Source organism: Anoplopoma fimbria, chromosome 19 (assembly GCF_027596085.1).
Source record: "Anoplopoma fimbria isolate UVic2021 breed Golden Eagle Sablefish chromosome 19, Afim_UVic_2022, whole genome shotgun sequence".
Classification (NCBI taxonomy): domain Eukaryota; kingdom Metazoa; phylum Chordata; class Actinopteri; order Perciformes; family Anoplopomatidae; genus Anoplopoma; species Anoplopoma fimbria.
This window is the reverse complement of record NC_072467.1, coordinates 3,067,440-3,094,971: the sequence shown is the minus strand read 5'-3', so window position 1 is coordinate 3,094,971 and position 27,532 is coordinate 3,067,440. Positions and strand designations below refer to the sequence as shown.

The following is a 27,532-nucleotide window of genomic DNA, read 5'->3' as shown; positions in this document are numbered from 1 at the left end:
TCCCTGAGATGTGCTTTGATCCCCTCCGGATTGGGTGGCAATGTGGGTTGTGACCCCGTAGCGAGGAGGAGGCGCCGGAGTGGCAGGGGAGTTGTAGTGGGGCTGTTTGAAGCAGCGTCGCCGGGGCAGTCGAAGGAGCTGGGCAATCAAAGAGGCTAGAGCAGATTACTGTCCTGCTCTTTAATTACAGTCCGCCCTACACAACCTCTCTGCTGTTTGTTTTTACAGCCCTGGCCTATCACTGCATGGCCTCACGGGAACTCTAACATGGAAACATATCAAGGCCCCTCTCTCTCTCACTCCCTCTGTGACACCCGGCAGGAGAAGTAGATCATTTGCTGGGCTTGTCCTTGGTTTTCCAAAGAGGCCTCAATTACACAACATCTTTGTTAGTTTCGTAGATTCAAGACAGATTTAGTTGAAACTATTTGTTATTTTGCTGGTTAAATAAATATTGGATGAATTTGCCAACACGCAGTAAACTCTGATGCTGGCCATACATGCTGCATGTATGCATAATTTGCTGATGAGAGAGAGCTGTGCGGTTTGCATCATTACTCACTGCTGCCTGCTGTCTCTTGTGCAGTATGCCAAGTGTCCTGCCTCCCCACACTCAGTCTGGGAGCCAGTGATGAGTGGGACTGTCACAGCCAGGGACATCTGGCTGCTCGCTGACGTTCCTCTCTTCCTCGCTCTCCAGGAGCCTCTATGGTGTGGCTTACCTGTCAGTAGAGATGTGGTAATGTGCTCCAACAGAGATGTGCTGTATAGTGTGGACCTTTGTCCTACTTTCATGCACTCTGTGAACATGATGAGGTGCCAGGGTGAGGCAGGAGCACGTAAACAGAGGGGAGGACACAGAGCTTCCACACACATTGAGCTTTAAAAAAAAAGGGAAAAAAAAAAAAAAAGACTGTTACCGTCTGTGTACCTTTGGCCTGCAGCAGACCCAGGCCGCAGCATCCCCGCGACCAGCTGAGACGCCGAGAGATCCCCTGAAGAGCCAGATGTGGACTGGTGTGCTTGGTATCACCTTGGTGGAGGGACAGGACCTGCCGCAGCATGGCCATGGGGACATTTACGTCCGCTTTCGCCTCGGTGATCAGAAGTACAAGAGCAAGGTTGGACTTGTTGTTTAAAAAAGTCTTTCTCTTTTCCTACTTCTCCTGCACTCCCTTTTCTCATGCACCTGTGTCTTTTTAATGTCTGCTCTTTATGCTTCAAGTCTTTCTTCCCAGCCCCTATCTCTTACTTCCCCGCTTCTCCTGCTCAGCAGGTGCCTGTCAGTGACTCACCTCCACCTTGGCTCACTGGGCCATGGCAGAGGCAGCTCATTAGACTGGGCAAGGCTGCCACTCACTTCTCCCTGTGCCTCGGGTGCTGGGCTTCATTGCTTTCATTTGCATACCCAGCATGCCCTGTTCATCTACCTGTACTTGTTGGCCTCCCCCCTGATGATTCTATGGTGCACTTGTCTTGTGTTGTCGTGTCATTTCTTTGTAAACCTCTCTGCTTTCCTCTCTGCTTGTTTGTTTGTTGGACAAAGCTGATTCTAATTGGAAGCTGTCAGTGTTTACAATCCCAGAGTGGCTACTGAGGTGTACACATACAAGCACACACAAATAGAGACACATGCACACAACACACCTCTCTTTCTCTTCTCCTGCCTTGTTCTGGTTGGACTGAATGAAGACTTAATCCACCTGCCATACAGGAGCTTCTCAGTCTGATAATGCTTTAAACCTTATGTTCTGTCAAAGTGTGTGTGTGTGTGTTTCCCCGTTACTGTATGTGCTGAATCTGTCTCTTAACTGCCCCCAGAACCTTTGCATTCAGGCCAATCCCCAGTGGAGAGAGCAGTTTGACTTAAATCAGTTTGAAGATAACCAGGAACCTCTGCAGGTGGAGGTGTACTCCAAGAGAGGGAGGAAGAGTGAGGAATCATGGGGGATGTGAGTATTTCCTGGTTGGTAGTGCACATTTTGCTCACATCGGCGCCTCCACGGAACCAGTTGGCCTTATGTGTTTCAATGGAACTATTTTCCTTTTGTGTCTCAGGTTTGAGATTGACCTATTGAGACTTCCACTTAATGAGAGGCAGCTCTACACTCATGTGCTGAACCCAGGAAAGGGCAAGCTGGTTTTTCTGGTCACCCTTAGACCCTGCTGGGGAGTCTCCATCTCTGACATTGAAACGGCTGCCTGGGAGAAGCCAGAAGAGAAAGACGCCGTATTGGAGAAATTAGTAAATTCCTTTTTTAAGTGAAATATTAGTATACAATCATAGTTCAATTTGGAGATTAGTGATGTCAGCTAATATAGTAAGAAATACAAATATGTCATATGGATTTTATAACATGATGGTGGTTCATTAACTTTAATATATTTCTGTTTAGAGTGACATTTTAAGTGGTACATTTATTAATCAGGCTCATAAAAAGAGTTTAGAATAACACGTTTCAAATCATTTTCCTTTTTTTTATCAGAGCTTAAAGAACTCACACAAGTGTTTGGCGGAGGTTGGATTCCTTCAGGCCAAAGTTGTAAAGGCAAATGATCTTCCTGCCGCAGACCTCAATGGTAATTGTTAGAACTACTCACTTTTGCTTTCTATTATCATGATCATGGATGGCTTTTTTTTTTTAAACAATAAATAATAACACTTCTTTGTCATTTGCAGGAAAAAGCAACGCTTTTTGTGTTGTGGAGCTCGGAAACTGCAAACTTCAAACTCACACAATTTACAAGAGCCTCAATCCAGAGTGGAACAAAGCCTTTACTTTGTAAGTAGAAATCTGGGGACAAAAAACGCTGTCTTATTTTGTGTTGTATATTTATATTTGAATAAAGTATTTCTTAACTCTTATGTTACAGCCCAATAAAGGACATTCATGATGTGATAGAGGTGACTCTCCTTGATGAAAATGGAGACAAAGCCCCAAATTTTTTGGGGAAAGTGGCAGTTCCATTACTGACTGTAAGTTTGTTTATGATCAGCCACCACATTACTACTTTGACAACAGGATAAAGTTGGTCTTGCATATAATATTAATCTGATATATAAAATACACATTTTTTTAATTCTTAAAGGTTCAGAATGGGCAGCAGATATGCCTGTTCTTGAAGAAAGAAGACTTGGGAAATGCATCAAAAGGAACCATCACACTGGTGCTGGAAGTGATCTATAACAAAGTAAGGATCAAACTAAATATGTTCAAGCTTGTTAGAAAGCTGATTATATTTCATCTCGTATAGTGTGAAGTGTGTTGAAATACAGTGTTTGTTGTGTCCTTCTTTTGTCCCAGGTCAGAGCTGGAATCAGAACTTTCCAACCAAAGGAGACAAAACCGATGGAGGAAAACCTGAAGTTCTCCAAAAAGGTTATTTCTATAGACTTTTTTTAGCAGAATTAAGCAGATGGAACAAAAATGCTTGCCAGTACGTTCTCCTCACATCACGATAATAAAGTATCCACAACAAAGCTACACACGGTCGCAGTTTGGATCGGACATAGTCAAACTAATTTGTTTAATTGGCTTTAAACATCTAACTTCACAAGTAGCAAATAAGATATTGTAAAGCTCATTGAACCTCATTGCAAAGTCATAAACATTATGTCCAGTATCAAATGATAGTTACTGGTGTTTTGTTCCCTTTATTTCCCATTAGGTTCTTGCCCGGAATATATGTCGGGTTCGAAAAATCAGCACAGCAGTTCTGTACACGTTACAGTACATTAAAAGCTGTTTTCAATGGGAGAGCATGCAACGGAGTCTAATAGCCTTTCTGGTAAGTCATTGCCTCACGTTAATGAACTCTCTTTAAGCCTTGGGGCGAACAAGTTTTGTCCCGTTTCACTGCAGCCCAGTTTTATTGTTTCATTTTATGTGAATTAGATGTTGGGGAGAATCTTTGTTTTAGTCATTTTCTCTCTCACTCGTCTTTTTCCCATGAAAAACAACGGTTGCCTTCTGTTTTTATCCCGCGCGTATGTGATGGATGTGCTCTATCCTTTAAATCAAACCCCACTTGGCTTTCCTTCAGTTCTGATGACATTAGAGTGTATTTGAAGGGGTGGGGTTTGCACGTTTGTACATCTGACTTCTTAGCAAAGCCTCCTCGCCCAGGGGACGGTGTAAGGAGGATCACAGTCTCAGCTTCCTTGGGTGGAGGAGTGACAGTCTGCCTCCGAGATTTGAACCTTGTTTAAATGTCTCTGTTTAGCTGTTTTTAATGAGGGTATATGATCTAAGGTCCTAAGCTTAAATAATCTTAAATCACCCCGTGAATCCCCCTCAGTACAGCACATGTAATGTCATGATTAAGAGTGTACACTTGCCATGAAAGCCCTGCCAGCGCCGTGTCAGGGTGAGGAAGCGGTCACAGACAGGGTGTGTGAAGAACTCTCCTTTCACCGCCTTTCTTCTGTCTGCTCTGTCTCAGAATGACATGCAATTCATACCTGGTGTATTCTGTAAGCCCTTCTCACTGATCCTTAGGTGCAAATCCCCCCAGGCAATGGCCAGGCTCAGTGTATCACAGCCTTTAGAACGGCAAGGCACACAGACAGGCAGGCGGACACACAGACAGGAAGACGGAGAACAATGCAGCCGATTGTATAAGGATAGAGTGTGGGAGGCAGGCTACTATCTGGGAAAGAAAGTTGAAGAACAGAAAGAGGAAGACAGTCGGGTAAGGGTGCGGTCTACGAAGGCAGATAGCGAGAGACTTGGAGGCAGGGATCCGGGCAGGAGAGCAGGAGGATAGGCAGGCTGACAGGTGACAGGTCAGCGGGATGGGGCCATCTTCTTCCACCTATAATTAGATCCTCCGCAGGCGATGGGAGTGTGTGGTGGCACACTCTAATCTTTCATTTCCACTTCTACTCCACCTGCTGTTTAGGAGTGCAGCGCACAAATAGACATCTTAGAATGAAGAAAAAAAGACTTGCATGCTCACTACTTTCATCAGGATCATCATTTCTATTGTAAAGTAGTGCTTCCCAATCTAGTTTTTGTCAGCTGTGTGTCATGTAATTATTATGACATTGACTGTATGCTGCTTTGAAACAATTGCTCTTTTAAGACGGTAACGCATGCTATTTGTAAAAGCAGACAGGAACAGTGTAGTCAGAGTACGCCTTCGTCTGCGATGAGGTGTGCTTCAAAAATTACAAGTGTCAAAGGTGCATGGCGAGAATTGCCCAAACAGAGTATTCAGCAACCTCATCAGCAGACTGAGAGATCAACGAGCGAAAGGTTCTTTTTTTGCATCAAGTTATATTCTCAACAAGTAACAAGCACAGTGGAAACCTGCAAATCACATGTAAATATGGCATGCAATTGATGGTAACCGGAATAAAACCGTCTGAACTTCAGTCAGTGAGAGCAACAACAAGGTCTTGACTGACTGTCATGACAAGCCTAGTCCCATGCCGCTATCCACACAAGTGCCGCTGCCCACTCTGAGGGTAGCCACTGAGCAGCCACCCCTCCTCCTCCAAGTCATCATTTGCAATTAAGTTAGTGTTTGGAGCTGTCTAAAGCAGCATGCCACCATGTGCCTTAATGAAAGCGGCTCCCACTCCTATCTTTATATCTTTAGGCAGTGGTAATAAGGTAACTGATTCAGACATTGACAGATGGCCTCTGCTTGCCTCTCAGATGTGCATAATTATACCAGTAGTGTCTGCTCTTTTCCACAGTGGCAGGCAGTGCAGGGCTTCTCAGGGTATGCTGGTAGGAAACGCTGCAGTGGTGGGTCTAGCTTTAATATACATTACAATACATTATTTATCAAGCAGGCAGACCGGTCCTACCCTTTTACACCATATACATCCTGTAATGCATTACCGCTGCTGTGGTTTCTACTGGGACTGCGGGATGCTCGCGTAGTGCTTTACCAGGAATACTCAGCCATTATATCACTCAGTCCCACAGGCCAATTCTCTGACCTCCACACAGCATGCAGACTGCATTTGTATCCTGTTTATGTAGATTCAGGTATGCATTATGAAGTGCTTGTTGGTGGTATTCAAATTTTGCATGAGGGATCACTGCTCTGGTTCATGTTAACTAAGTGAATGGGAATGTGGAGTTCCTTTTTTTTTTTTTTTTTTGGTGGGCAAGGGAGAAGCCTTCTTTGTTGATATCAAGACAACTTTTCTCTGGTGAGTGGCAGAAAGCTGCACACTAAGAAACATATACATGTAGCATTTACAGATTGATGGTAGATTTAGTTTGTTGTGTGAGGAATGGAAATACTTGCATTATTGTCACTGTTTGCGAGTGCAGGAGGTTACTTGTTTTGATTGTGCAGTCTCATCAGCGGAGCCCAGGTTGTTTGAAGTCGCCTTCGATTTCCCACCAATGGGTAGCAGTTTTAAAATAGAATCTCTCTAATTAGGTAATGTAACAACAAAAAAAAAGCAAGAAAAGAAAATAATCTCTTTGGCATTTTAACAAAGTTCTGGCAAATCCTCATAAACATTTTCATCAGTGAACGGAAATACAAACAAGAAATTTGAAGGAATTTTTTTTCCTCTTCTTGTTTATGCTACAGTAATGAGCCTAGGATCTGCGCTTTTCAAGAGTTTGACAACAGCATGTTCCTTTCTCAGAGAGAGAGGAAAAGTGACAGCTAAAATCTTCATAAAATAACGGCCTTTAGATGTGCTTTTCACTAAGACTGAGCGAGATGAATGTGCTATACATCAGCAGTGACTGCAGAGGGGTCACCTAGAGTTCTTTGCTGCACACAAGATTAGGACCTGTAGATGGAGCTACTGCACTGCTGGAAACGTGAATGGATGCACTAAGGAGATCAGTTACTTTTCTCAACATTCTGGGAACAACTTTCTGTGCATTACACCAAGAGACACAAGTTTCTTCCTCAAAAAAGGAAGAAAAAAAGACGCTAAATGAACGTGTATTAGACAGCCAAATTAATCTGTTTCAGAAGTTTAAAGTTGAGAACATTTTTGATTTAGATGAAATGGATGAAAGTAATAAAAAAAAAAAGAAAAAAAGATCATTTACACTTGAAAGCTGATTTTGAGCTTTGCTGTCATTAGATCGCTTTAAGTATTTAAGTAGAATTAATATTTTAACATATGAGGTACCTCATCTGTCAGGAGTTAGACTAGAAAGAAAACTGTGTACCTTATGTGAGTATTTGAACCGTTTTCTTTTTGTCATTGCCAGGTAGCAACCGCTTTAGACATCATTTGACAGCCTGTGAAATGCTGATTGCTCCACATCACACACTGTAAAGATGGCATTTGATGAATGTTTGATGAGATGCAGCCGTAAACACACTTGGCAGCTGCAACGGGCACTTTTTGAGGACTGATAGAATCATCGTCTCCCCAGATGAGGGCCGTACAGGGTCAGATCTGGCTCCAGAGGTCTCGGGAGACCACCTGTGTAAAGCCTCCGGCAGTCGGGGCCATTAACCAGAACACCAGCCTGTCTAAGATCAAAGCCATAATCAGAGTTTTCATAATTGTTCTTGTTAACACTGTCCTTGAAAACGAGATGCTCTGTGAGTGTTGGATCTGCCTGTTTGTGGTTTACTGCATTGCAGTGTGGCCGAGCTTTTGTGAGAACAGCAAGCCCGTGCACGCCTGTGAATTGTCTCCTTGTTTCTGCTCTGCATCTGTTTTCTCTCAGTTTGAAAAAGTTGGAGGCCTTTCAGGAGTGTGTTTCTTCAGTCTCATGGGGTTATGCTCTCCATCTCCTTGGCTGTGGGAGGTTTCACAGACTGTGTAGTGGGAATGTGTCTAGTTGAGAAAAAAAATTATGACAGTGATGGCGATGGTGTGTATTCACGGTTTTGAGTCTGAGATCTATTAATTATTAAATGATAGGCTCTGACTACTCAGCATTTCCTCCTGATTTAACATAGTGTTATTATTTAGCTGCCCTGAACGGTATGTGTCAGTTGACAGCTCTGGAGGGTGGCTGAATGCAGTAACCTTGAAACATGTCCCCTTATTAGTGGGATTAATAAGCTTTCTCCGTTAATATTTACTTCATTAGAGCTGTGAAATTGTTCCTATCTTCATATGTTTTAGGAATTCAGCTTTGAGGAAACACTTTATTCAATTTAAACTGACAGAATTCTTCATTATTATTATTTTGTATTTTCAGACAGCATGAAGTAACTTAAGTACAAACAAATAGTGCGCTGATTTATAATGGCTGGCGGCACTGAATACAACAAGTAGAGGTTTTATCTCTGCATCTGTTGTACTTAGTCGCTTTGTATTGTGCCATTTTTTTCATGTATGCTTTGTGCTTAACCCCATTGTGTGGGCCATATAATAATGACTGCCTTTAGCATACTCGCCACCTTCCTAGTCACAGAGGACACTTCTCCCCAGGCAGCTGAGGTGGCGACCTGTCCGCCCCCGAGTGTGGGTGTTTCGGGGCCGGTCTTGGCCCCGACGCGTTAACGTGCATGTGAGCTGAGCTGACAGGGAGAGAGAGTCAATGCCACTCCCTCCCCACCTCCTCAGGGGGAAAGGCTCGCATGGCAGATCTGTCACCCAGGAGGTCGCTCAGTGTTAACGCTCCCGACACGGATTAAACACTAGTGGCCAGTGCTGGAGTGCAGGGTCAGTGTAGCCACCACTGACAGACACCACGGGGCCCCCACTGACTGCCCTGCTCCAGCCTCGTACTGGCGCTGCTCTGGCCCTGGCATGTGTCAGACAGGCGGGGAGACAACGGCCAGAGCTGGCCCAGTGAGCAAATGCTAATGCTTTTCCTCACACGGCTGCTCTTCCTCAGTGCTGTGATAAAGAGCTGCTATCACTTTTGCACTGTGCTGTGCATGCGTCCTTACAAGCTGTGGCATTTGTTTATCAGAAGCGTGCCTTCTGTTTTTAAATTGTAAAAAAAATTGTGAACACTGACTCGAGTAAAATTAGACTAAATAGCACAATTCTTCACAATTTATTTTGAGGACAAGGAATTGTTTATTCTATTATTTAACTATTGTTTTATTAAAAATATGTTTTGTTGCATTTCTTTTTCAGTTTTTATAAGCAAAATAATAGTAATGACTGTTAACAAAGGGGGAAACTAACCACCTAACCTGAGTAACTTTAATACAGTAAATATGAATGTTACTATATATAATAACATATTTTATATATAAATGTATTTGTCAATTGCAATACTCTCCAGGACTGGAGGATTTTACCCCGCTGAAGAGGGACACGAGATTTCCCATTTTATTTATCTTACTCGTATGTAGCCTCTCTCTTTCTCCCCCTCTTCTTCTCTCTCTCTCTCTCTCTCTTTCTCCCCAGTCGATAAGACTTGAGCTGAGCGTATGTGAAATATTTATTCAGCGTTAGCTCAGAGCACCATGGCTGCCCACACACTCTACCTGCCCCGAAGAGAAATCTTATCTGTGCTTCCTCTGCCTCTGACACCCCCTGAAAGCCTGTCCCCACACTGGCCCAAGCTCAACACAAATTACATGTCTCATTGCTCTGCGTTTACAGCTACTTTAAAGCCTGCCGCTCCTGTCCCCAACATAAAACCCTCAGCCAGACTCTGTTTCAGCTGGGCTAAAAAAAAAAAAAAAAAAAGACCTGCGTGAGCTGAGCTGCTACTTCTGCCTTTGATTCATTATTAATCTCTTTTTTTCATATTTTAATTGAGGAGGTAATGCAGATTAATTTTACTGCCCTTGATTTCACCCAGAAAAAGACCATCTTTATCAGAGTAAAGACTATTCAAGGGTTTTTTAAAGGATCCTATTTGTTTTTGTTTTTTAAATAATCATTGTAATACATTTTCTATATATCCCATATGTCTATATCCCATACTTGCACATTGTCACGCGCACAGATTTTGGCTTTTATTCTGTTCATTTCACGCACAAAAGAAATGCAGAGACAACCATACACATACATTCACAAACCCTGCAGCCTGTTAGTCAGTCTTGTTAAACTCTTTCAGTATATGTTCACGTAATCTGGCATCCGTCCACAGCCCCCATGACTGACCCTCATAATGCTGCCTGGCGCTCTCCTCGCTTTGTTTAGCTTTCCAAGTGGAGTGAAACTGAGGAGAGTAGAGAAGATACAGCCAAGATAAAATCTTCTGTGTTTTTTTTTTGATAGGTCATAGTCTTAAAAATAAGGGTATTTTGACATGTACGACGTTAAACAAATAGTTTTTTTTAGTTAGCTGTATTTTTAATGATATTGTATGGCCTCATGTGCTGTGACATTAGACTCAATTGGCTCATCAACAGTATTATGTGTGTTACACTGATGTGACGCCTATATTTATAGCCTGTTATCTGCTGTAGTGTATAAGAGAGCATTTGGCAGCCTTGCAGTCTGGTGGTGCGTCTGCCAGTCAGTAGTTTGGGTTGATAGACTGGGCACCCCTCTCCTCTCTTAATCAATTTACAGGATGGTAGAAACTCTTATAGAGGGTGTCTTTGTCCCTTTGTTCCTGCTACGATCTCTTCTCCCTCTCCTGGGAGCGTGTGGGTGGTGGGAGCTGCCATGCTTGCTCAGCTTTAAGTTATTTTATTCACACTTTTAATCGCTGAGTGCTTTATTATTAGGTACTGGGTTCTGCTGGCCAGGGATCTGCATGAGAAGGCGCAGAATGCATTTAGAGGAATCATATTAATGGCACTATAAAACAAATCTGTCAGGCTGTTCTTAACCCTGCTGGCAGAATTGCTCTGCCCAGGGTTGCCCCCTTCTCCAAGCGCTTACAGGTGGCTAAGGAGAGTGCATCTCCATCATCTACTCCACCGTGTGCTAATAGTTTTATTAATTCATTCTTTTTTTTCTCCCTAGACACCCTGTGCATAATCATACAGACATTTTTCAGCTAAATGGTGTTTGTCAAGGGAGTTTTCCTACATTAGAGACACTCCTCCCAGACATACATACTAACACTTGTTCAATTACAAGTCGTTCATTATCCAATTCTGCTGTGTGTGAACCTAAATGCTCAGGTATATCATTAATTATTACCTCCCTAGCTTTTGTTTGTTACTTTATGGCCTTTTTGGTTAAATAAATTACTTTTTCTTTTTTTTACTGCTCACACAGCAACATATTAGCATTGTCGTGTTTAAAAAGTTCAAGGCTTTACTTGTCATGTGTAATTTGTTGACGGATGAAAAAATATGCAGTCAGGCCCTTAAGACTGAAATGGAGCCTCTTTGATGGCAATTAAAATGTGGATTCTTTTTTATACGAATTTACACTTACGCCTGAGAGGTTGCACTTTGTCCAACATGTCCTTTAATCACTCAGCTGCTTGCTAATAAAACATAAACCACTTAGTGGGGAATTAGTTCTGTCTCCATTTCACAGAAACTCTGGAGAATGTGGGGAGACAAGGGAAAGGTTTAGTTCTGCCTCTGCTCATTACTGTGGGATGTCTGACGGCGAAGTCTCAGTCTTTGCACCTGAGTGAAGGAATCTGAGAGGTTTTCCCAGATGTTTCTCTCCATCGTTTTTATTAGTGTTAAAAAAAAGCATGTAAATCCTGAACACATGGGCTGACATACCATGAGGGAGGAATTGAGAAGATATTTCTGACAGTTTTGGTTTATACCCTCATTTAAGCACTCAGTTTAGACACAAGGCATTGTATTTCTGTAGGCTTTTATCTTGTCCACTGAGCCAGAACGCGGTGAGCAGAAATTTGCATTAGTGGGCGATTATGAATACCTGTGACAGATTCTCTCTGCCGGCTCCCTGGGCGGAAATGAATTGGCTCCCTCTGTTGACTTGCACAGGAAGACAGAGACCAAGCAATTAGACTTTAGTGGTTAATGTAGCAGCTTTTGCAGGGAGGGCAAGGAGGTTCAACATTCCTGCTGGGCTCATGTCAGTTTCCAGGCACATTTCCCCCCCTTTTCTTTTTCTTTTTTTATGCGAATACTGGGAATATGACAAGCTACCTGTCCACCAGCCAGCTGAATTCCTCTGGGGTGAGGGGAGCGTCACTTTAGAGTTGCCTCATGGGAACTGAGGTGACAACACATGACGTAGGTTATTCATAACAGGGCTGAGATGTACTGCAGCTACCTCTGCACATCATGCATATTCATTGTTTACCTTTTTTTTTATCCCCTACTAGCTGTAGTTTGTTGCTGCATACGTAATTCAAATGAGCTCTTTTAAAAAGACAAGAATAACATATGGTTGATAATGTTCATTTCTTTATACCTTGGTCCTCCTGCTGTGTTTGTTCATGATGCTTCGACTCACCCACTATCTCCCAGGTTGTATTGAGGGATAATAAGCAGTACAGTGGTGAAGCCTAGGGCAGTTGGGCCACAGTGTTGTCTGCATTACTCATGGTTCATGTTTCCCTGGTGGCTGTTTGAACCTAGGCCTGGTGTGGCAGTAGGTAGACTGGCCCCCAGAGCACCATACACGGACTCTGTATGGTTGCTATGACAGGAGCAGTCTGCTGTTTACAGACCTGCTATTGAGGCCTGAAGGCCCCAGTGGTTCACATCCTGTCTCGGACTTAACTCGAACATATTGTTCGTAGTCTAAGCAGCCTCAAGCTCTTTGAGCAAAGCCTGCACAGTACTGTCATCATGTGGGTTCAGCTCAGCAGTTATACTTAATGTTTTAAAATAAACTTTTTAAAAGAAATAGAAAAAAACTCAAGAAAGTAGAAGGAATGTAACCGGTGTATATAAAGCATGAGGACAAATTTACATTGTGAAAGATCACTGCCGGTATATAAAAGTGGACCATATGTTGGCTGTATTGGCACATAATCGCACTATAATAGATTTTAAGATTCAACTTGCTGTGGGGGACATTTTTATTTCATCCCTGTCAACCGACTGGTGTGATCCTCCTCACACATTCCTGATAATTTCAGTTGGAGACAGACTAATTAGGCTGTCACTAAATGGGTTTAAATGCAGCCGTCCAATTAGTGCTCTGCTGTGAAATGCAGTGGGTGTTGTGCAACGTGCTTAGCACCACTCCTTTACAGAATTATGAGGGATTACTCATTCAGTGTGATCCATCTTATTTCTACCAGGGGTCTTGGCTTTTCTCAGTATCATCGCCATGGAGGGGGTAAATGTTGCAAATGCTCCTCCAGTTGCCATATGCGCCTCGTCAGAGAGCCTCGCTGCTTCCGAATCTAAGAGGATTTGATGTGCTAGTTAAAAGACAGCATACCATGCCTATCCATGTCATACTTTCTGTTCCACTGTAAGACGCTCTGCCAGCACAGTGTTATTGGTGTATATAAATAGGATTTCAAGATATTAAAAGTTGTCCCTGAATGTCTGTTACTTTCAAACCACTAAGAGTAAAATCTGTTGCCATTGGCTGTAAATCTCAGAGGCTTTACAGTCTGTAGTGCTTTTCATGAGATTTAGGACGTGGTTAAGTCCATTCTATATTTTGTTTTTGGAACAGGCTTGCTGAGATTTGAAAGCAAGGTCCCTGCTATAGAGTGATGGGCTTTGCGTTTTACTGTCATGTCCTGTCTTCTCAGATCTTCATTGTGACGGTGTGGCACTGGGAGCTCTTCATGCTGCCCCTCTTCCTGCTTCTGCTCATTGGCTGGCACTACTTCCAGCTCACTGCAGGGAAGGCCAGCTCCAACCAGGACCTGGTGAGTGACAAGGACTCCGAACTCTTCAGCATTCATCCATACACATCTGTAGATGCACGTCAACTCTGGTCGAACCCTGTTGGAATGAAATCCTTTTGGCACACATTAGACAAATAGCTGATTTAAAGTAATGTCAATTAACAACTCTTGTACTTGCATGTACACTGTATAATACTGATGGTCTATAAAATGCACCTCACAGTACAGCCTGTCGATGAGGATTCCACGTTTTATAGCTGGTTAAACTAGTTTCTACATTCTCTCAAGAGGCCCAGTAAAACACCAAGCAGTAAAGAGCCACTAAAATCAAATCACTGTAAATGTTTGCATTGCCTTTAGTCTGTTGATTTAGTTTTGTCACATCTGTAAATGCAGGACTATATGTCTCTCCACAACATGCTACTATCTCCTCTCTTTCTACTGTTATGGAAATGATGGTTGCCCTACACATGTCTGTGAAGGTTAATGCTGTTCACACTTCCGACTGCCCCCCAATTTCACTGTGTTGTAAGCCTTCTCACCGGCCAGCCAGGGGCCTGGCCCGCTCACACTCCCTCCCCAAAGCAAAATCCCCGGCCCGGTGATTGTGTTTATGGCTGCTGGCAAAGATGCCGTCCCTGGGCAATGTTAAAGCCCAGGCTCACCCTCATATCCAGTGTTGAGACACCGCCACCCCTCTGTGACCCTCTGGCCGGCAATGACACAGCTCTGTTCCCAGGCAATGTCACAGTGTGCAACACATTGGGGTCAGGGATGACTTGATATAAAGTGATCTAGGCAACAGCATCCAAATTAAATGTGTTTTTTTTTTTCTCTCTTTCTGTTTTTCTGTGTGCTTATGTTGTGGAGAAATGAGATTGCTTTGGTGTGACAGTGCTCTTGTGAGGAAGGCCCTCTTTCACCTCTCCTTTTGTGTGAGGTCACCCCTGTGATGCAGTCTCTATGGAAACAAGCCTCTCCCAATAGGGGTGAATGTACTCAAAGAAAATTTCATTACTAGGTGTTTGTTAAAAATGCTCCAGTGCTCACATGTCCCTTCATTTGAAATCACCCTCTACCCTTTATTTTCTCTTAGGTGAACATGAGCATGGGTGACGACGAAGAAGAAGACGAGAAGGTATTTTATCTTGTCTCTTTCTAACATTTTACGGGATAATGTGTTTTGGTGGAATGTTTTTGCTTCTCAGTTTCCACAATAAACATAAATATATATTTTAACATGAACCATAAAATCGGACTGTTTTAACATTTCACAGTGACATTGCTCAATGGCTTGTGTAAAATTCATTTTCGACTTATCAGAAGCGTGAACCCTGGTAATATTTCTTTTGAAAAACCAAGGTTAAATCTAACACACAACAATGTCTGCATTGCCTCGGCCGGGTACAAATTCACGATACAGCAAAAAGCTGTTATTCTTATACAAATGAACACTTGCTTCTTAGAAAAAAGATAATATTTTACCAAAAGCTATTCAGGTTATACTCTGTATTTCGACGTCATCGCAGTGACAGTTTCTTCCTCAGAAGCTTTTTTTCTAACTAAGAATAGAAATATACACGTGCATCCCAAATGAGGGGGAACATCTATGAAACAGTTGTAGCATGTAGATCTTTATTCTGTTCCTCTGGGTATTCAGTGTCACTCTACAATTGCACTCTGCCGAGATACTGCAGCCCTTTTCAAAATCTATAAATCATATTTTAAACAGCACCGTCAATTAGATTTTGCACAGCTGTTAGCGTTAAGTCAGTCATTTTTAAAAAAAATATTTTCTAAATGGGACAGTTGTGTTGAGAATTACCTTATACTACCAGAACAAATGAACAAAGTAGAATAACACAGCAGTAAACTTTATTTGCCCTTAAGGTTATCAGTCATTTTCACTTGTTCGTTTGTGAGAAATCATAAATGATAATTTTTATTAATGTGTCTCTCTAGTGTCTCAACAAAACAAAACAACAGGAAATCTTTAAGTAGCCTAAAAATTATACTTCCCCACAGCACATAATATTCAATTACACTCATCCCACTGTTTTCTGTAAAGAAGGAAGAGTTAACAGGGATGTGTATTATTGCTTTATGGCAATGAAGTGTGGAGCTAACGCAAAGCCTCCAAGCAATGACCCTTGTGCTGCGTGTCTAGGCCCAGGATTCATATCCATAATGCGCTCAATATATTCTGCTGTGATGACCTGGGGCTATGAAAAAAAGCCAGCTTCTTTTAAAAACACAGGCACATCCACCAAATCCTGTCTGAAAGGATGGGCTAATTCACAGATGAAACTCGCATGATATGTCTGCACACACAGAGTGGGAAGACGCGTTTGCTTTTTATTTGCTAGGAACAGGCAAACTGGTGCTTAAACAAACAGCAGTGACACCGAAAAGTCAGTGTTATTTGTGAATATTGAATCGGACAGGATTACAGTTATTTAATATCATTGCTATGTAGAATGATTATTACATTTGTCTTTACCTAGAAACTTTAATATATAATAGAGGTATGTTTACCATTTCTTAAACTAAAAAGCAGCGTCTTTAGAAAGGTTTAAGATTCTCTCAATACGCTGCATGTGCTTGCAAACTTTTAAAGCTTTTTGAAAGGTTTTCCATGAGCCTCCATAAGCCCTTTCACACTCCGAGGAAATGAAATATCTCCTTTCATTTACTAATTAAGCAGTCACCCATGTTTGTTTTAAGCTGTCAGCTTTAATTTAAAGTGGCTTTTTTGAAAGTCTTGTTATGGTCTTGCTGTCACTTGAATGTAATATCATGCAGTTAGATCAAGCAGTGTAGCTTTACACCTCCTATCAAAGTGTTCTTTAAAAATATTTGGGGTTAAAGAGTGATCAGTGTTAAATTTGATGACTTCAAAGCCTTTGCTTTTTTCCCCCAGTCTTTCCTCTAACATGCGAATAAAGGCTTTTCCCTCCGAGAAGGTTATGATTACCACTCAAATATGTTTTTTATCCCCCTTTTCCCCCTTGAGGAAGGAAATATTTAAACCTCAGATAGAGCAGCAAGAATGTGAAGGCATGACGTTAAAGAGAGACGAAAGGCAAGGCAGTGTTACAGCAGGATAATACAGAACAGATTCTCTGACTGTGAACAAATCTGTCCTCGGGGAAAGAGACAGCTTACAAATTATGTGTGGGCAAAGTGACTTCCCTTTGGCCTTAGGTATCAATTGTGCAGATAGACAATATTTAATCATAACATAAAGAAACAGAGAGGCAAAACAAGTCCATAGATCTCCAATAGAAATGAAAAGGGAAGATGAAACGGCCGTTTCGTTGCCCCCCGGCTGGCCGTGCTGGTCCGGGGTTGACTTGCTCCCAGAGCCTTGCCCAGGGGAGTTTGGGGGGAGGGTGAGGAGGTGATAGTGGGGGTGCTAGACTGGGCTAGGGGGTTACTCCATCTCTCACCCGATAGTCCACAGTCACCGCTGGGTCTCCTTGAGCACACCAGTCAGACAGACTGCTGGTGTCATGATTGTGTCGAATGCTTTACGAGAGCTACCGCACACGGACCGACCAACACATTAAAGCCTCTGAGAGCTTTTTTGTGTTTTATCCCAGCAAATTGTTTGTTAGCTTATTTCATTTCCATGTGAGATAATTTTCCTGGAACACAGGTGTTTTTCATTTAGATGCACTTCTTATCTTTGTCAAAAAAGTCAGTAGAAAGATATTCAGTCTAAGAATGCAAATTTGGCACAGTTTATTCTAATTAGAATGATGCTAAATGAGCTTTTTTTCCAGCCTTTGATAATATCCCGCGTCTGTGAGAGTATGTTTACCTTTGTGCAGGAGATCAAATTGGTTCTCCATTACCGCACCTTAAAAGCAAGCTTTTACAATTTTATCTGAAATGAGAATATGATTTCACACAGGTTTTCTAATCAGTAGACATTTAGGATTCATTTACTCCATCCCCAGTTTACCCAATCCTTTTTCCATTTCAGAAAGAGATCTTTTATTAATTTTTGTTTTCTCTGCACTCATGTACATGCGGAAAGAGAAATGAACAAAGATAAAGAATATCATCAAATGATTAATGTAGGAAGAACTTCAGTTTTGGTTCGCTAAGGAGATGGAGGATTTCAAGAATCTTAAAACACATGAATAATGATAATCACAAGAGCTTTGCCTGTCGATGCATACTTCAGAGTACATCTATTTGTCTGTTTTTCCTTTTTAAAAATGAAAGCCAATATGGTGTCTCTTTTTTTTCTTGCCGGAGCCGTATTTCTGGCTGAATTTTCCTTGCAAGTGTCCCAAGTGCAGTTAAATAATGCTTCATATCTCTTATTAGGTAGGAATTCTAAATTGTGTAATTGGGTCGCTTAAACAAGCTTAAATGGAAAAAATGAAAAGGAATGTGAGCCTAACTGATGAGGCTCCATATCTAGAGAGCTATCATTTCTCAATGCGGGGCTCTCTGCGTCCATCAGGTGCTCGCGGCACAGATTGTAATGGCTTTTAGCAGACTCTACCAGTGCTCCCGGCTTTCAACATAAACGGAGGATAGCGAGCTCAATTAACACCTGATGTGGAGTAAAGGACACGCATGAGGGTTTGCTTTGCTCAGCCCCCCCCCCACCCCCACCCCCACCCCCCCCCCATGCAGTGGAGTGGAGTAAGATGATGCATAAACACAGATAGTCCTCTGTCCCCAATGACGAGACCATGAGATGTTAATCTCACAGAAAGCATATTTGTGATAGTTTTTCCTTTTTTGGACAGTGCTGAGCCTCCAGTGTCTGTCCAGATCCGAACCCCAGTGGGGGAGGCTCTGCTAGTGTGGGAATTGCTCTCTTCCTGCGCCTTTGGTGGAGGAGAGTGGGCCTGACAGTGGGGAGTCTCTGTGTGCTGGCAGACAGTGTGTTCCCAGGGGCTGCCTCGTGAAGCTCTGATAAAGGCATTCTGTCTGGACCCTGTCAATGCACACAGGCTGCGGCTTGGGCTGACTTGTAACATAAACATATAGACATCCCCAAGCCTCCTGCTAGGGTCCATCAGAGCGCCCTCCCCCAACACTCTCATTCCCTTTACTCCCTCTCACTCTTCCTCTCCCGCCCTCTGTCATCATTCCTGTCATTATTTCCTCCTTTTGATGTGAGGCTTCTCAGCTCTCTTTAGCTTGTGTTACTTGTGTTATCTCTAGTCACTCCGCTGCCTCTGGAAGGCTTTACACTCATTGTTATTTCTAGCCTTGATGGGATCACATTTATTTTTTATTTTGAGATCCCTCCAACCCCCCCTCACATGTAGATTTATTGCATTTCCAGGCTCAGTCATTATTATATCACTGCATCAAAAGCAAATCTGACTTTTAGTGTAGTGTTAGTTTGACACATAGACAATAGACAAGAATGATGCGAGTGAAAAGAGTGAACACATCCAACTGGTGTTCTAAGCGGGGTGAAGTGTTTTTCTCACGCAGAGACAGTGTTAGGATAAGTTAGGAAGTCTTGCCTGCTCTGATTTGTAAAAAAACATGTTCAAACTTGTCCCGTGCAGGCTGCTGGAAAGGAATCTTTCCTGCGTTGTGAGGCCCCTGCACTTCTTGTTGTGTAGTCTGACTGATTGCGGATGGCCATTTTGTGTACTTTTCATCTACCAGAGAGTCTTGATTGTGCTGCACTTGTGCAACCGCTCTATTGTGTGTGGCGGACAAAAGCAGAAATCTCTCAGCCATCCACATAACCGCTTCAGAGCACTGAGTCTGTCTCATCTTCTAAAGCATAGTCTGAAGATGTACAGTGTTTGCTCATTATGGCCATTCAATAGATAAATCACACATAATAGCACCGCAGAGATAAACTGCTCTTTGTCTACCCTGCCCAACAATTGACATACAGTGTACCTCATCAGTGTCTGTGCATTTTTTTTTTGTTTGTTTCCTTTTTAGGAATCCGGAAAAAAGGGTTTGATGGATAAGATACATATGGTGCAGGAAGTAGTGCTGGCTGTTCAGAACATTTTGGAGGAAATCGCAAACATCGGAGAGCGTATCAAGAAGTAATTTGAATATTTTATATTTATCCTACAAGATATCTTTATTTCTTTTTTTATTAATTATATATTTTTAATAGAACTTCTAATTAATCTGACACAATTATTCTTTTATAGCATATTCAACTGGTCCGTCCCATTCTTGTCATCCATGGCCTGCTTGATGCTGTTCATGACAACTGCGCTGTTGTATTTTATCCCACTGCGATACATTGTGCTGATCTGGGGTAAGTTCTACATCTAACAAACACAGTGTAATTCATAAAATTGTTAAAGAATAAATAATAATAATAATGATGATAATAATAATAATAATTGTGCAATTAAAACTGTATTCTGGAAATAACTAAAGCTGACCAACTCCCACTATTTAGATCCCTCATTACTGTAACCAAAACATACTGACAAATTGTATAAAAATCAATACCGACACCATTGTTGTAAAACAAAACTCTTATACAATCTTCCTAACTGCAAATCCATGATTTAATAAAGTACAATCATTTAAGAACTCTGCCATGCCTACACCTCTGCAGATGCACAGAGATCAGACAGCTGCAGAGGTTTGCTCCGCTTAGTGTGGGCTGATGTAGCAGAGCCAAGCAGAGGCGAGGCCTAAGGTTTGTGTGGAAACAAAGCAGAGATAGAGTAGCCGGCTGTATATAATACATGATGTCCTTGGGCAGTCTGTAGGCTCCTGGTCTAGCCTCTCATTATCTGCTGTAGTCATACAAAATAGACAGTCATCTCAGTGGTCAGGGAGATATGCTGCCCTTAACAGGCTCTCCTCCTCCAGCTGAAAGCCCACAACCACTGTACTTCAACACTGCCTTCAACACAATCAATACCAAAAAACCATCATATCAAACAAAAACACACAGTCTGAGACACTCCTCTGCCTCCCCAGTTAACCCCCATCTCTGTGGTTGCAAGGCAAGCCTTTCAAGTTGCTTGCACATATTTAAGTCCTTAGGTTCTTTGTCTGCATGTTGAGGTACAGGCAGTACCAAGCTGAGAATATAATGGTCCCATTACAGGACCCCAGAGATATTGTTTTTTCTTTTCCCTCTGTGGTATGCAGCCATGTGCAAAGTAAATATAGATATGCTAGAAATGATCAGGCTGAAGCAAACAAAAGTGAGGAAAAGTTTTCATAAAATGTCAGTGTCTTATTTTCAAATCACAGTTATCATTATTCACCTGCTTTGATTGCTTGAATGTATTGCTTTAACTTGTCTCCATGGTATTGGTCTGGCTTGAATTCAGTTTGTCCAAAAAGGGATCAATTGAAACAGCATCATGTAATGCAGTTGCTAATACACCGGTGGAAACTCTACACTGTAGAGAACATGGATAGGTTTACACAACTCTTTTTATTATTAATTTGTTTACCCTGTATAGTATGTTGGTTGGTGTGACACCTTTATTTATTAATGTGTTCTTGTTTTCACAGGCGTTAACAAATTTACCAAGAAGCTGCGCAACCCATATACTATTGACAATAATGAAATACTGGATTTCCTCAAGAGGGTGCCTTCTGATGTTCAAAAGGTAAGGCTCCAATTTTACATACAGATAGGGAAGGAATTCCCTGAAGATGTCTGCATTATTTGCTGTACCGGTATTCCCAAGTGTTGCGGGAATATGTCCTCTGGCTTTGTTTGATTATTAATGGACTCTCGCCTTTAAAGCAGCCCTGGCCCAATTATTCCTCAGTGCAGCTCCGTGTAGTCGCCGTAATGCCTATGTGAGGAGATATTCAGATCTGTCCCCAGCCATATTGCCACAGCCTCGTCCGTTATTAGCAATTTTGTCCCCCTGATTGAAGCGCTGTGACATTAAAGTTGGTGATTGGCCGAGGGCTGGCAGAGGGCTCCTGACGTCGCTGACTGTTGTGTCAGCGCAGAAACTCTGATGTGGCCTCAGTCACTTCAGGGTGGTAGAGTCAATTAATGTAGTCGTGAGCCCCGGTCGTCTTGCTGGGTGCCATATGTGATTACATATTAGCCATGGCTGATATGTCATTTGCATTTACATCACAGAGCTGAGGAGAGCTGTCAGGCTGTTGTAAGTGGTGCTGGGCGCTCGCCGTTCCCCGACTTAGAATTTTCCTCAGCCAGGAAATGAAGTGCCACACAGCGCCTTCATCTCCCAGGTAACTCGCCAGACTGAATTCAGCGAGAAATCCTGACAGTCTGGATCTGGAAAGACACTCTCACCCCAGTCTGTTTCTCTGCTGCACCCTTGATGTCCTCCTGCAGCAAGCCGTTGCTGACTTCTCTGTGATGTTGGAGGGAGCCTGTGTTGTTTGAGATTTGGCTGACTGAGTTGGCAAAACAAGGTGGTGAATACATTTTGATTCAGAATCCTTTGTATGTCTTCTTCCCCATTGGGATACAATGTTTGAGCTTTGAAAATGACTCACTTTCAAATCTCATGGAAACAATACTTTTTAGCCTGGTTTAAAGGAGAAACTACATCTTGAAAATAGCTTCAATCATAAAAAACAAAACACCCTTAAGATTCATCATAAGTACGTTTCATTATGTCCTGTGAAAAATAACCTTAACATCATATACACAGGAGACCCAAAACAATAGACCACATATTTTGTTTTTGTTGACTTAGAACTTCAATCCTCAGATAGGTGTGGACACAAAAACACCACAAAGGCTGAAAATTGACTCCTGTCTTTCTTGCAAATGTGACTTGGCAATTAGTGCCTGTGCACATCTACAAAGTCTACCTCAAACGGGGACTTCTGACAACACTGTGTCTGTCCTGAAATAAGAAGCATCTGTCAGTTCTGAGGACAGTTTCATGTTCTGATGCAGGAGGCAGTCACTTTGTTCCCACATTCCATCTCCCATTCTAATAATGGCGACCGGCTAATTAGCATATAGTTCTTACCTTTATTCAACAGATTCACCGTATTGTTTGAGCTCAGCTAGCGTGCTTCAAAAGCAAGTTTTCAAATTCCAGCCCTTCTCCTTTTCAGTTTACCCTATGATCAGTCCTGTTTAGATTATGGTGGCAGTTTTGGGGGAAAAAATGGACAATTGAATCAATTTTTTTACTGTCAAAGAGAAGATGATTCTACAACATACATTTATTTTGTAAATCTATTTGAACATCAGGGCATTTCTGGAAAAAGAAATAGGGAAACATTAGTGAATCTATCTTGAGCTTAATTCCACACATCTAACTAGCAACAACAAAAAAAAAGTGGGTTGCAAGTTCAAATGTCACATTTCAGGTCCTGTTTTTCTCTTAAGAAATCAAAGTCACACCAAGGGTCTGTAAAGCCGCAAAGAAAGTTACACGCCAACTGATGTCGGTTACTTAAACAACGCTCGCTTTATATAGAACTATTCTCAGGCATGAACAAACTTTTCTTTAAGGGACATAACAGTGAGTGATTATGCAGTTTGCAACTCCCTCACTGGCCTGGCAGGTCATCCCAACAGTTGATTTCTGTTTCTAATATTGTGATTGTGGTGCGGAATGAGGGGGGGCGTACTCTGGTACGGAACCCTTGACTCTTCAAATCCTTCCTCCCTGTGATTAATCCCCTCTGCTCCTGTGTTTAAAAAATGATTCATTACAGGCGAGCCCGCCTCGCTTTCCCCTGCACCAGCTCTCCTCAGGGGAGCCATTACCGTGCGCTCCACTGAGCTCGGATTACCTGCCTCTGACCAAACTCCTGTTTGTTTTTACAGGTGCAGCACAGCGCGCTGAGAGCGCCCACCAGCCAGAACCAGACGCGGAAGAAAAGGTAAGCTTTGCTGGATGAAAGGCTGGTCTCCTTTTGAATATGCTACGACGCATTCCACCTGACAACAGTGCTCCAGTGCCAGCAGAGCCCATGACCCATGTGCCCCCCACCATACCACCCTAACTCTGCCCCCTGCTGCTGAGGGGCAGCCAGCCGCTCTCTGGCTTGTGTGTTTGCCACCCCCCTGACAGAGGCTGTGAACTGCAGCAGCTAGAAGGGCAGCACATGGCGCTGTCAATCACAAGCCTGGAGGTAAAGAAAAGAGAGCTCTGCAAGGCTCAGCCTTCATCTTTGGATATAATTTAGAAAAAGAATGAAAAGCGTTGGGTTTGGCTTACCTTACACCTCCACTGTTTTGCTTAATTCATTAATTTGTTTGTTTTTTTACTTTGGAACTAAGAAATGTGCCTTAAGTAAATACAACCTCAACCATTTATGGAAAACTAACCATGGAAATGTTTTTCTTCATTCATGTGTTAACATAATTAAAGATGAAAAGGTCATATATATCGCAAACTGATTTTGTAGTTATAATCAAAATAATATGTTTTCTCACACATTTAACATATTACGACAGAGAACTGAATGCTTTTCTTTTTGTGTTAAGGATTTAATGTATATAATATAATGCTCTCAGCTTTCTTATTTTTATCACAGCAACAAATATATATTTATGTAATGCATGTGTTTTATTTCCAGCTGACTTTTTATGTAACTGTATGCTAGACTGATTAATATGAGAGTTTTATTTTTACTCAGTATCTTGTCTGCATCATCAAATGGAGAATTTTCAGGAATCCTGAGTAAAGAATCTTGGAAAAAATCAGTTTGAGCTCTTGTTTTTTGCCCGTGTTTTTTCAATAACTGCACTCTAGTGGGGATGGATTACACCACTTCTTTACTTGAATACACAGTAAACACATCTGATTACACAACACAGCCATTGGAACAGAGCTCACACACCGGCCACCGCTGTGCCTTGGTTACCGAGCTCACATCAAAGCTGTGTAGCTCCAGTGTGCTTCCTAATGCATTGCTTTGTTGCCTTCTCACAATAACAGGGTCCAGATGAGAGAGAAAGAGCTCATCTCACAGAGAGTACTCTCTCCGTCCCCAGCACTTAGTGCTTTACATTTCCACTAAAATCACCTGGCCTATCTAATGGTTACACACACATTCTTTTTTTTTTCCCATCTGTCTCCCCGCAATACTGTTTCCAAGAAGAGGGTGTAGTATATCATTTATCAATTATCTCATCCATATTTAGTTTACATAAAAAAAAAAAAAAAAAAAAATTCACTTCTGGTCATTGTGGATTTTTCCAAAACATTTGAGACAATTTTTGATTCTCACATGAATGCCTGACTGTTATATTAGCTGCAGTAGTCTACATAAGAGGAGGATCACCATGCTAATAGGAGTTTCCTCATTCACCATCTTTCTGTCTCTCTGATAGAAGAAAAATGGCAAGCTCTCTTTTAAAGTATTGGTAGTAAGAACCGAAGTTGGGCTGAACTGAGGCTTGGAGCCCACCAGTGGGAGTTTGTTCCAACTGATTGGGGGACTGAGCGTCGCGGCCGAGTGCCCCCCCCCCTCTCCTCAGCAGTAGCACGCTGGTGAAAGAGCATCCATCTGTGCTTTGTGAGGAGTTTGATTGGCTCAGGGGGACCTGGTGGAGCCCCGGGCTATCTCTTTTGACAGGCTGATAGAGACATCACTGGGCTCTCCCAGGATCTGCCACCAGGGGTCCATTTCAAAGTGAGAGGGTGTGGAGGTGACCCTGAGCTTCTGACGAGCTAAATCCCACACACTGGCTGAAACCCTCCTACATTCTTGGCTCCATTGGGGCCGGTTTTGGCTGTGCTGGGAGGAGGGCAGGGCCGGGGAGGGAGGTGTGGAGTGTACAAGGAGATCACTGGGAAGACCCGGTGAAGTGTCCCCAAGAGGTGAAACCAATTAAGCAATATTCCCAGGGTACTTCGAATCGACATTTCTACAAACATTCAAATTGCAGCATCGGGACATCTAAATCTCTGACAGAACCCGTAAAAAGAAGAACCCGAAAGTTACTGGTCACATTGAGCCAAATTTAACTTAAAAAGAAACCGACTTTAATGAAAAGTGTTTTTTTTAGGTTGAAATAATAGTGTGTCAGATGTGACAGATATATCATTGAGGCAAATGCTGCCAGTGACATTACGAGAGGTCGTATGGGAGTATGGTTTCCTGCCTCCAAGCTGTCAAGTCTTTGGATCTGTGGCACTGAGGTCATGGACTTGGATGTTCCCTGTATCATTCATATTCAATGGATCATACAGAAGAGCCTGACAGGGTTACAACAATTGTTGATTCGGCTCCGCATGCACCAATGCACACTCATGCTACCTACTCATACACACATATGGTGTGCACACACATAAGCTCCCCTTCAAAGACGTGTAATCATATTTAAGGAATTATTTGTCAATGTATTTCCTCCTGGGAATCTGATGCAGAGGAAGTCACTGTGCAATATGGTTCCTGTATGCAGTGGGGAAAATCCCTGGATGTTCTACAAGCTTGCTAATGAACATTTGAGCCACACAGCAGTTAACATTGTCTGATCACATTTTTTTTCCCCCGACTAGTTGTTGTTGTTGTGCATGGTGTGGCAGTGATGTCTTCATCAGGCTGTCAAAAAAGGAAGTGCCTGCAGCTGTGGCGGATCCCCCCAGAGCCTGTCACACTCCTTGTTTCCATGGCAGTCCTTCAGGCAGCACCACAGGCTGGCTGTGTGCAAGGACCCATACAACCTGTTTTTTCAGCAGCCGCTCCTCTGATGTTCAGCCCCGGAGCGGGCGTCAAACTACCAAGTGCAGCGAGAGAGAACACTGCACCCTTTCTCTCTGTCGCAGTTCTGCGTTGCTTTACAAGGAGATGCATAGCAAAAAAAAAAAAGAAAAAACTCCTCATTTGAATAAGCCACTATTCTCAGCACCTCCTTAGTAATTGTTACATGTGCAATGCTGTTAAGGTTCTCTGACCTCCTCTCTGAGAGACATAATGTGCACAGTAGGACAAAGTAAGAAAAGCACGACTCATAGCCGACTTACATGTGTTAAAGCTCTTATGCATGTGTTATTTGGTCTGCTGGTACCACCTGAGAAGCGGGTCATGGAGATCAGTGGCTGCGCTCCAAGTCCCAACTGGCCCAAATTAAAGGTTGCAGAGGTTACGGTCCGCCTCCAGACACAACGCTGACACCAATAAAGAGGCAGAATCTGCCAGGGCATCAACTCAGTGGAAACACAGTCCCAATGACAGAACAGACTGAGTCCGCTACAGTTAGATTGTTCTGCCTATATGAGCACGTCTACCTGAGGAGGCTGCATGGGGAGCTTTTAAAATGATGCGGTTGCCTGCATTTGCTGTTTGTTCCAGATTGTAACTTAACCATTCGGCACATTGCTTTAGTCTCTCCCGATGATAGAATGTATAAATCATGGTAACCAGGATTGATGTTGTCTCTGGGAATACGGGTGGGAATATGATTGAGATAACAACAGAGAGAAAAATGGTTGCTAATAGCAGCTGTTTTCAGTCGCTCCCGTTTACTAATAATTCATTCCGTGGCCCACAGTACACACTGGTGTTAAGACATGGCAAAAGCCATAATTCTTTATAGCATCAAGAATAGAAGATGGCCTTTAAGAGCTGAAATTAAATCATTGGCCTTTAAAAGCATCTCTCTAAGGGCCAAGCTGCATTAATAAATTCAACTGATTCTGCTTTAATATTATTCAGAGTGCATTAAAATGAAGACAACAGCTGGGATCATGGCCAGTCTCGTGAGTATTGCTTGGGCCAATGAGTGCCTGCGAGATGCAAAGCATGTCTGAGCACAACCCTGCGTTGTGGACGCGGGGGGGCAGAAGGTCTCAGTGTTACAGGTGCAGGCCTGACAGTTTCTGTTCCTGGATCAGAGGTTGTTGGGTACTGACACCGGCCACAGGACAGCTACTGCCTGCCTGAAAAACAATGTCACATGGGAACAGACACCCGGCCACCCAGCCAAACATGACAGTACTGCTTATGAGAACTACAAGAACCTTCAA

The 27,532-nt window shown here is 42.7% G+C and overlaps 1 protein-coding gene across 1 annotated transcript in view; it reads left to right on the top strand.

Moving 5' to 3' along the window:
- Positions 1-24,132, top strand: part of mctp2a (multiple C2 domains, transmembrane 2a) — a 31,366-nt gene extending 7,234 nt beyond the window's left edge. The window contains exons 8-22 of the mRNA XM_054619482.1: positions 945-1,121; positions 1,822-1,952; positions 2,059-2,245; positions 2,487-2,580; positions 2,681-2,783; positions 2,875-2,977; positions 3,091-3,192; positions 3,306-3,380; positions 3,670-3,789; positions 13,524-13,643; positions 14,719-14,760; positions 19,560-19,669; positions 19,781-19,890; positions 21,117-21,214; positions 23,383-24,132. Coding sequence (XP_054475457.1) covers positions 945-1,121; positions 1,822-1,952; positions 2,059-2,245; positions 2,487-2,580; positions 2,681-2,783; positions 2,875-2,977; positions 3,091-3,192; positions 3,306-3,380; positions 3,670-3,789; positions 13,524-13,643; positions 14,719-14,760; positions 19,560-19,669; positions 19,781-19,890; positions 21,117-21,214; positions 23,383-23,442 — 1,632 coding nt within the window. The 3' untranslated portion in view covers positions 23,443-24,132. The remainder of the gene's footprint in view (positions 1-944; positions 1,122-1,821; positions 1,953-2,058; positions 2,246-2,486; positions 2,581-2,680; positions 2,784-2,874; positions 2,978-3,090; positions 3,193-3,305; positions 3,381-3,669; positions 3,790-13,523; positions 13,644-14,718; positions 14,761-19,559; positions 19,670-19,780; positions 19,891-21,116; positions 21,215-23,382) is intronic.
- Positions 24,133-27,532: the final 3,400 nt, after the last annotated feature.